The sequence below is a fragment of the Hibiscus syriacus genome, unplaced genomic scaffold, assembly GCF_006381635.1.
Source record: "Hibiscus syriacus cultivar Baekdansim isolate YM2019G1 unplaced genomic scaffold, ASM638163v2 tig00112491_pilon, whole genome shotgun sequence".
Classification (NCBI taxonomy): domain Eukaryota; kingdom Viridiplantae; phylum Streptophyta; class Magnoliopsida; order Malvales; family Malvaceae; genus Hibiscus; species Hibiscus syriacus.
In genome coordinates this window covers 408526-419073 of record NW_024063344.1, presented here as the reverse complement: position 1 = coordinate 419073, position 10548 = coordinate 408526, and the positions used below count along the sequence as shown (strand labels likewise).

Below are 10548 nucleotides of genomic sequence, written 5' to 3'. Positions count from 1 at the left end.
ATTTTTTCTACCAAAAAAAAAAGAACAACTTTTGCACCTTAGTTGGGAAAAATCAAATAATCATTAAAAGAAAAACTTGAACCAACTTCGGCTCACAGCTTCACAGTATCAAATTGTTTTCCTCGGTCTGATTTCTAAACACCATTACTGAAAGCAAAGTAGATGCACGTGTTTAGTTGTAATGAGGAATGCATTGCTGAAACAAAATAGCAAATGAAATACACGAGAAACCCAACAAACAAAGCTCGGCTTGTCATTATCTAAAAACTGACAAAACTATCCGTTCTAGTTTTCGAACGACAAAACTAATCAGAAAAGAACGTGTAGGTTACGTATAAACAGAGGGAAAATGACAAAAAATGAATGCATTAGTGTGTAACAAACAAATAACCTAGAACAAGAACGCTGTCAACTCTTGTCGAGCTTGCCTGTTTTCCCTATCAAAAGATGATGTCATATGTCAATTTGAGCTGAAACAAAAATAATTGGAGATGGAACAGAAAAGGCCTGCTGCTGGTCAGTATGAAACCATCTGATTAATCAGGTGTCGAATGTCTTCAATACATTGCTTGACCGTTTTTCCTGGCTATTACGGATGCAAACGCAGCGGCCCAATCTTGTCTAGTAGGGTCAGCCACTCGGTCCTCCCCAAGAAGGGAGTCCAGCAGTGTTCAGAGCCAAACGTCAACAACCAATCAACTTTCTGCGGCACGTTATCGAAATCAGAGTTCAAAGGCTTTGGCTTTTTATCAGGTTTCTTCTGTTTGTTGCCTCCAGTGTTCCCTTTACCCTGCATGACACAGGCGGGAGTTAAGAACTAAGTGAAGAGTTGGGTAAATGTTCGGCATCATAAAACAAAAAAGCTTTTCATTCCGGTCTTACAACATCTTCACCGCTAGAAGTCTCTGTTCCTTTCTTCTTTTAAGGTGGGGGCATTCCAGTTTCTAGATAGTAAAGCACTTCTTTCTTCGATCTGAACTTTCAGCCCGAGGATGGATCAACATAATACTGCACAAGAACTAAGACAAAATAAACTAATCTCAATCCAAAAAACACCATAAATGAAATGAATGTTCCTCATTTCCATGGTTTTCTACAACCCTCTAAAGTATTTTTGCTACATTCATTAATCAGGTTTTAGCAATGCACCTTGTTTCAGTGATAGAACTACAACAACAAAAATTATACGTGTGTTTATGCAACTTTTAGCCTTTCAATATGCAGGTTAACTTCTAGTCCATGTCTACCTAAATAAGAGTTCAAAGGATCCATACCATAAGGATTATTGTGATTCTGATACCGAGCAAATGTATATAAGCTGGAAATGCATTGCGATTTACAACCAATCCATGATTTAGTTTGCCTAGTCTTGTGATCAGAAGCAATGAACAATACGGATGAGCTTCTTTTTAAATCAAATTTGGCAAACCGAAGAACACGCTAATTTTCTGTAGTCTCTATGTATCGATTTGATGGCTAGACCGACACTTGAAGCAGCAAAATATGGATATAGCTTAATCCACCAAACGAGATAGACATATATGATATACAAGTAACTTGTTACGGAAATCCAAAACCGGGAAATTTATTATCAGACTTTAAAAAAAAATGTTCGATGTCGATTTTTTTTCTATTAAATACTTTATATCTAAAATTGAAAACTTATTTTTAAATTATAATTTCTATAAATCTTTTATTATCTTAATAATTAAATGATATAAATATTTTTTGTTCAGAATTCGAACTTTATTTTAACATCACTTATTGAAAAAAAATACAATTTCTATATTTTATCAAAATTTTCAATGTAGTACATGTATTCTTTAAATATTCGATTTATTTGTGTACTTTTTTAATACATTACTATGAGAAACTCTTATGATTTTCAATATATTTTTAAATATTCACTGCATTTTTATATATTTTTTATTAAAAATAATTTTTTACCTCTTAAAATTTTATAAATCTAACATAAAATTATACGATCGTCTCTGATTGTTACCATACATTTAGAATTGGTTATTGGTTGTTTGCAAACAAGAAGACCCTGGAAATTCTTAAAAATAAAAGCTTATTAAATTTGAGATATCAAATCGAATGTTGTTGTTTGATCGTCGTATCTTTTTCTTTAGTTCTTTTATACATAAAAAGGAGTGTTCATCGATTTTAATTTATATTATATTTTTTATAAAAAGGTTTTTGAATTAATTAACTTTAGGTCCTTTGAATATTAAAAAATTTCTATTAAAGTATTACATGACATATGATCACATATTTTAACATCTCGTTAAATTAGATTATAAGAATAAATTAAAAAATATATATATTGAATATTTTATAAATACATATACCACATTGAAATATTTTAATGGAGTACAACATACAAAACAAGTCTGACCAAGTCAATTTCGAACGCACTATATGTCCTACAAGGAAATATCGTTTATTAGTATATGAACATGAATTTCATCAAAAACCCACATCTAATGACCGATTAACATTCATGTATTGTTGGGGGGGAGAGGGAAACGGTAATATTTGGCCTAAATTACTCTAGTAAAAAACAAAGAACTTCATCCAAAAGCTCATCAAAAACTAAATCTTCTAGCTCAAGTGCCACGACTTCTGATACGGCTTGAAGGCTCATCCAGGCATTTTTGTCCAAATCTCCAGCAACAATATCATCCAATGACCGATCATGTTCTGGTTGGGAGGCCATGTTTTTGCTAACTTTGTTCCACACTTCTTCAACAACATTGTTTCTCTTCAGCTTCAAGCTAATGCCAGTGTTGAAAGAGAAGGGCTTGGGGAAATATACAGATGATTTTTCACCCATCTAAAGTAACTCCTCATCGACGAGATCGAAAACTAGTTGGTGATCACAGTTGCTTCCAACTTCATCAATGGTGAATTCCAGTTCAGGGTGCAATAGAGTTTCCATTTCCTTGAACATTGATGGGTCCAATGGTTGGTCCGGTGAGAACCATATTTGGCGCCCCTCATCTCGTGTGAAACCTAAGAGCTCCAAAATATCTTTGACATAATTGTACCAAGGATCAGCCTCCCTATCTGGTTCAAAGAATAGGAACCGACTGCTGTTTCCCATGGTTTTATTGTCAACACTTTCCTGGCTTGTTCTGGGCCTTTCTTTCGTAAAATACTCTGCTTCACCCTCGGGAAAGTTTGAATGATTCGGTCCTAAACCTGATTAAAGTTTAGCTAAAAGAATTAGCAGCCACTTCAACAATGAATCAAAAACAGATAAAAAAAAAGCTTTGTTAATTGTTTATTGGTTTAATCTTAACTACATTAATGTGCAAGCTCATATTATAGACATTTACCTTCTGACAATGGAAGCTTCGCTGTGCTGGTTATGTCACTTAATTCTGAAGTTGGTTGCGTCAGCTCAACTGCATCTTCATTAAACTCACATGGTTTAGCAATTTGTTCACTGCTTTTATCCACTGATAAACTGGTTAAGCCACGACTATACAGTCCTTCTCGTGTGTTTTCCTGCAATTCAGCCTCTATAACAGCTTCTACTAGTTCAACTTCATCAATATCTTCAGGGAAACTAGCTGGTTTCGGTTCTATATGAGCATCGGTTTCCTTGTCTGCATAATTATCTTGGATACTCCTGATTGGGATATCCGAAGAAAGAGCGTCATAAGACACTTCATATAGAAAGGAGTAAAATGATTCAAGTTCAGATAGGGATGAAATCCTCCTGAAAAACTTGGGAGCATTATTCCCTCTTGATGGAACTTTATCTTCATTGCTCAACTTTAAGCTCCTTGAGTGATTCAAATTGGCCTATGTGCTTGCACTATGATGAAACAACCGAGTGTATCTATCTAGTAACTCATTTATGGACTTTGTTCTTATCATCATTCTGAGTCTACCATTGTCGATATCATGATCATCAGCATTGTTCGGAGGACAACTACTGGCCATCTTTTCCGAGCTTTCCAATGCCTCTCTCATTTGTGGACAATGTATCACTTGAAGAAACCCGAAGGGTGAACTCATTGGCCCTTGTATGGTTAATACTCTTTCTCCTGTCCTTGAGGGACTGCTTTATTCTCTGCTTAATATCCTTGAGACGATTCATAACTAAATGGTTCCACCTTTGGGAATCAGATGCCTGGAATGAAGAGCTTGCTTCTTCCTTTATGATGCTCCGAAAATGATCATCGGTCCTCGTCAAGGCCTTTGACTTGGATAATTGAGCACCTGCGATGAATTTTTCTCCCCTTCGGAAGGACCAAACTTCCTTCTGCTTGTGCTCAAGCGTACTAGACCTAAGATAATCACTGCGAGGTGAATCAGGCATCGAAAATGACCCTGATTTTGTTAATTTTACCGCCTTGGAAGTATGCTTTCCAGGAAAATGCTGTGAAATACCAACCTCAGGATCCTGAAGAATATCTAGGAATAAATCTTTGTTTGCCTTAAATATCTCCAAAACATCCACTGCCTCAACCTGATTGTATGGAACTTGTTTGTTGAGCTTTATAGACGTTGCCTTCAGATTTCGAGTTCCCCTATTATTATTAGCATGCTTTCCAGAATTCCCTTCATGTTCAAAGTGTTGGTCTGCATTCTTTCTTTCACGGATATTCGGCTTTTTACTCTTCGTTGAGGTCGTATCCGAGGTGTTGCCTAGCTTGCGGACAAGAATAATCGGATTCATCCAACCTAGATCGAAACCTGAAGGTTCCAGGTGATGGGTTGAATCAGTTTGCTGCAACTGTGATTTTGCAGAATGCACCAAAATCCAATCTTTATTATCGTTCTCTTCCTTAGCCTTCTCTTTACTAGTTAACCCTTTTGTGGGCGCGTTGCCAGACCTTTTGTTGGTCGATCCTGTTTGCCTTGTTTGCTGCTGAACCTGTTAAATTAGGTCAGTCATTTGGTATTTTTTTCATCGCCGTATCCAATATTTATAAGCGAAAACCAATGAATATTGTGTCAACTTACTTGGATTTGTTCAGCCTCGGCATCTAATAATCTTTGGGATTCAACAGGTTCACGTTCCATGGATAAAGTTCGCGGATTTGCACACCCTGCAATTTAGAAAGGAAAAAAGATTGAATCATACAAAGCTAGCATTTTTTCTGTCAAATTGGACAAACACAAAACTCTCTAACATGCATCAAAATACTTGTTAATTGCAGTTTGTAGTAGGAAATTTTCCGAATTTGATAAAGGGATGAGACAAGGTGAGGTTTTCTTACATCTGGAACGTCTTCCTCTGTTGAACTTTCTGTGTGGGAGCATCTTTTTGACATTATACCAATGATGGTTGTCAAGAACATTAAATATGCCCCGCATGCAACCTGGATGATAATTCTCGAATTCAACATCATCAGAAGGTTGATGAACTTCCCTTCCCATGTTGAACACACGACAACCACAAATTGATTCCTTAAAACTCTGAATTATTCTCTGGAGTAATGCTTGATTTCAACAAGTCCACTTTCCTGCAAAATCTGATAAATCAGAAGAAGAGAAAACAAATGTCCTTGAGCGTTTAATCTGCCTGAATTAATCAGCAGAGAGGGTGGGAAAATGGATTTTTTTAACAACAAATTTTAGAACAGAAGATCAACAAGAAAGGGTGAAACTGATTAAAGGAATTTAAAGGTGAGCTTAAATACAGAAAAGTTTATGTTGAAACATCAGAAAAAATTATACAGCAATGAAAAAACAGCTTCCTTCAATAGATTTTGAAACATTAATTAATTATGCATCAAAACAACAGAGAGAGAAAGGGATGAAGAAAGGAACATCAGAAACTTAAAAAGCTTACCTGAAATAACAGAGAACTCGAGATTTTCTTCAAGCATAAGAAAGCTCAAAGCACTGAAAGCAAAGATAGAAAACGAAAAACAAAAAACCCAAATATACGCAAAAAAGAAAAAAGAAAGGTTTTCTACATAAAGAGCAGAAAATAGGGTTTTTTTAATCTGTCCAAGGAACAAAAAGGAGGAATAAGACGAAGAAGGTCGTTAGTCGTAGTACAAGTTCTAAGAAGACAAAAAGGGGAAGAAATGGTGTTTTGACGCCAAAGTTGGAAAAACGAAGCTTCATTTTACCCGCCAAGACTGGTCCACATTTATAGTGTTAGGCAAAAACAAGTCCAATTATACACATTGCCCGTAACAAAAAGAAAAGGTTACGTCCACCTGACCAAACAATATGATTGAATATTAAAACAAAAAATCATTGATAAGATGTTAAACTCTCATTTTCTGCAGGTTACCAAGCCAACAAAAACTAGTACATTTCACCAACTATTAGTAGGAAGAAGAAAGGGTCTGAGATTATATGTTACCCTGCTGTGGTTAATCCGTAATTTAAAACATAATGTTTTTTTAATAAATCCCCAGTTGTTAATATATATATATATATAAGAGATGTTTTTCATAAACTATTATGGTAGTATCATGTAATGCTGCTGTGAAGTTTGAATGTTTTTGTCGATATTCCATGAATTTATCTTCGAAGATGCCAAGAAAAAATAAGGTGTTATTATCACCGTATGATTATTACAGAAAGTATATATATATTTTTTACACAAAAGTTTTGTTCGGTCAGTCGGCGAAAGTTTATATATATTTTTTACACAAAAGTTTAGGTCAAGAAATACCTTAGATCCAATTGAGATTTAAATAGGATTTTACAGATTACCCATAAAGATTGACAGTAGTGGGATTCGAACTTGACCTTACAAACTCAAATTCATGAATTTCAATCACTTGTGCCAACATTCGTGGTCAGACAGTAAGAATATATTTTTTTGTTGGATAAATCAGCTTTATTATCCAAATAGCAGAATCGGCTTCAAAATACAAAAGGGTTCATAACAAAAATGATCTACATACAAAAAGAATTAGTGATCAACAATACCCCAATGATTACATAGAGAAATATTAACACTATCAACTCTATTTATATTCCTACCTCTAAGTTGTATACTTACAATATCCTTAATAGCCTTAAAGATTTCTTCATCAGACCGGGAACGACCTTGGAACACCCTTTTGTTTCTTTCTTCCCAGATTATGTAGATGACAGCATTGAGAACAATCTTCATTACCATTGTTAACAAGGATTTGCTTTTCCATGTTGAGCAAGTCCACATTTTAAATGTTTCCCAAGAACAAGCAACAAAATGCAAACCAGAAAGAGAAAAAATAGATTTCCAAATGATGACAACCGTAGAACATTTAAGAAACAGATGTTCCCTTGTTTCCAGTTCTGAATTGCAGAGGACACAGAGGCTCTCGTTGATCAGTCCCATTTTTTGAAGCCTTTCCCTTGTTGGTAGCCTATCAAAGAAAACCATGCAAGCTATCACAATGTGCTTGGGAATATGCAAGGGGAACCATAAAAGTTTCTGCCAAGGAACTTTAGGCTTTTTCTCCCGAATAAAATCCCATATTGCAGTAGCATTCAAAGCTCTTGAAGACATAACTTGATGAGCTTCTGATCTTAGCTTCATCAATTTCTTTAAACTCCAACTGGCAGTGGAGTTTATATCAACAGTCCAGAAATTATTCTCTTTAAAAACATAATTTTTGAGCCAAGCAACCTATAGAGATCCTTCTCCTGCAAGGATTTTTTTAATTAATAATATCATGCTAGCTTTATTCCAGGTTTTCATGTCCTTTAACCCAATACCACCTTCAGATTTCAAGTGGCAAATATTTTTCCAGCTCACTCTTGCTCCAGTTGCAGCTTTGTCTGTCCCCTTCTAGAAAAACCGAGAGCATAGTTGCTCAATCTTCTTTAAAACAGAGTTAGGAAGGAAAAGTTTTCGGCACCAGAAATTGGTGATACTTGACAGTACAGTCTTGATAAGTTCCAACCTTCCTACATAGCTAAGAGTTTTGGTGGACCAGTTGTGCAATCTTGATTTGATGGAATCAATAAGGATCATACAATCTTTTTCATAAATTTTCCTAGTGAGCAGAGGGATGCCTAAATAACGAACTGGCAGAAACCCAAGTTTAAAGCCTGTAATTTGTTTAATTTCCTCAATTACAGGAGTGGACATTCCAACAACAAATAATTCACTTTTTGAAGCATTAAGTTAAAGGCCTGACATCTCATAAATTTTTTCTAAAACACAAGTGACCCCAATAATAGACTCAACATTCCCTTTGCAAAAGATAATAAGGTCGTCAGCAAAGGATAGGTGTGTCAAACCTATTTTTTTACATTTAGGGTGGTAGCCGAATAATCCTCTTGAAGCTGGCAAATTAAGGAGATGAGAAAGGACATTCATTGAGAGGATAAACAGTAAAGGAGAAAGGGGGTCTGCTTGCCTTAATCCTTTGGCTCCCTTAAATAAATCAGTCAAACTCCCATTAAAAGAAACTGAGTAGCTTGCAGTAGAAAAACAAATTTCAATCCAAGAGACAAAGGACCTTGGAAGGCCAATGGACTTCAATATGACAAAAATAAAGTTCCAATTGAGAGAGTCAAAAGCTTTATGCAGGTCTATTTTCAGAGAACATCTAGGGGAGAGGTTTTTCCTACTATAACCTCTAACAAGTTCTTGAGCCAGTAAGGTGTTATCAGTAATACTTCTCCCTTTAACAAAAGCAGACTGATTAAGTGTACCCAGGTCAGGCATAAAAGAAGTCATTCTTTTAACCAAAATCTTGGAGATAGCTTTGTAGACCACAGAATAACATGAAATTGGTCTAAAGTCCTTTACCTTACTAGGGTTAGGAAGCTTTGGAACCATTGCAATTATAGTTGTGTTGAAGGTAGGGAGCAGGAAAGATTCTTGAAAAAATTGAGATATAGAAGCAACATCATCCCTCTCAATAACAACCCATTTTTTTAAAAAAAGAAATGTGAGAATCCATCTGGGCCTGGAGATTTTTCATTTCCTTGATTGAAGAAAGCCTCTTTTATCTCCTCTTTAGTAACATCTTGCACTAGTGATTGCAGGATCTTCAGTGTCAATCAAGTTGGTGAAGAATTGAATCACCTCAGCAGACATTTCCTCAAATGATTTCAGTCTATTGCCATTCTCATCAATGAGGATACGAATAGTGTCTTTTTTATTTTTGTGCGCAATGGCTGAGTGGAAAAATCTGGTGCATTTATCCCCCTCCTTCAACCATTGAACTTTTTTTTTTTTGTTAGAAAAACAATGTTTCAGCTTCTTCCAGAATTTTTAACTCATTTTGGAGGAGCAGTTCTTTGGCAATGTCATCTTCTCCTTTAAGAGTTTTTAGTTGCTGCTCAAGGACATATTTCACTTGTTTAACCCTTGCAGGAAGGTCACTAAACCCTGTCTGGTTTAGTTTCTTGAGGTAGATTTTCAGTCTCTTTAACTTAGTGAAAAGAATCTTAATTGGGTTTCCAATAGCGGGTCTCTGCCAAGACTGTTGCACCACCTCCATGAAACTAGGGTGATTGGTCCAATAGTTGAAGAATTTGAAAGGCTTTGGCCAATTGACTTGAGCTTTCTTTTAGCCAAACTTGAGCAAGGCAATGGTCAGAGATACCAAGTGCTTGAAATTCAACATGGGAATCCTTGTAGGTGGTCACCCAATTAGAATTAACTAAAGCTCTATCGAGTTTCCTAGCAAGATAAGAATTATGTTGCTTGTTGCTCCAAGTGAAGGAAGGGCCAAAAAATGGGTGATCAGTAAGGTCAAGATCAAAAAGTAATTCTTGAAAGTCTCTCATGTCTGAGGTGGATAAAGAGCCAATAAGGTCGCAATCTGAACTTTCATGAGAGTAAAGGATTATATTGAAGTCTCCTCCAATAATCCATGGGACATGGCCAACAATAACTTCCAGATCACGTAACTGTTGCCAGAGAAGCCTTCTAGCAATACCATCATTGCTTCCATAGACAACAGTGATGATAAAAGGAGCATTTAGAAACTGTCCTTGAATTGTTAAACACTGATTAGAAGAATGAATAACCGAGAAGTTGAGTTCTTTTCTCCAAATGATCCATATTCTTCCATTTAAGGCATGATCATAGTTAGAGATTACATTCCAGCCAGAAAATTTATTACTGATAATAGTAGCAGACTTTTCTACTTTCACTCTAGTTTCCAACAAACAAAAAAATCCAAATTATTCTGAATAGCTCTCCTAATAGCTCTGTCTTGTTTAAGAGGACAGTTGAGTCCTCTAACATTCCAAAAGGCAAGAATCATTGTGATGGAGTAATAGTTTTACCCCCTCCCGCCAGCAACCTCTGCACTCTTAGGTTTATCAAGTATGTCTTTCTTCTTCACCTTAAGTTCCTTGACTATGGCAGCCACATCTAGTGAAGATGCCCGAGGTTTTCTGTAATTTTCCACTGGAGCAGCAGTAAGATCATCAACATCATTTAGAATTTGGAATCGGTTAGTTGAGCCGGCTATATCCACTTTTTGCTTCTAATTTGCAAGTCTTCCACGCCCCTTTTTAAGGATAGATGAAAGTTCACCTTGGTTCTTAAGATGTGTCTCATTAGAGGTTGAACTGGAATGCTCCATAACAGAATGGTAAAGATGAGCCACATTA

General features: G+C 35.9%; 1 protein-coding gene and 1 long non-coding RNA gene across 6 annotated transcripts; both read right to left on the bottom strand.

Annotated features, from left to right (window-relative positions):
- Nucleotides 1-543: 543 nt before the first annotated feature.
- On the bottom strand, nucleotides 544-1016 carry LOC120180196. Its single transcript, XR_005521670.1, has 2 exons — nucleotides 883-1016; nucleotides 544-790 (listed from the first exon to the last, which is right to left on the bottom strand). It is a non-coding gene; the product is annotated as an uncharacterized LOC120180196 (long non-coding RNA).
- Nucleotides 1017-2904: 1888 nt separating this feature from the next.
- On the bottom strand, nucleotides 2905-5472 carry LOC120180193. 5 transcript variants are annotated; one of them, XM_039185574.1, is made up of 5 exons: nucleotides 5238-5472; nucleotides 4981-5072; nucleotides 4211-4891; nucleotides 3342-4168; nucleotides 2905-3204 (listed from the first exon to the last, which is right to left on the bottom strand). In XM_039185574.1, the coding sequence occupies exons 1-4, from the start codon at nucleotides 5395-5397 to the stop codon at nucleotides 3944-3946; spliced, it is 1158 nt and encodes a 385-aa protein (XP_039041505.1). In that variant the 5' UTR covers nucleotides 5398-5472; the 3' UTR covers nucleotides 2905-3204; nucleotides 3342-3943. The 5 variants fall into 5 exon arrangements, with proteins under 5 accessions (XP_039041505.1, XP_039041501.1, XP_039041502.1 ...); XM_039185570.1 differs by having other exon boundaries at nucleotides 3342-4891; XM_039185571.1 differs by having other exon boundaries at nucleotides 3342-4891; nucleotides 4981-5066.
- Between the last annotated feature and the right edge of the window lie 5076 nt (nucleotides 5473-10548).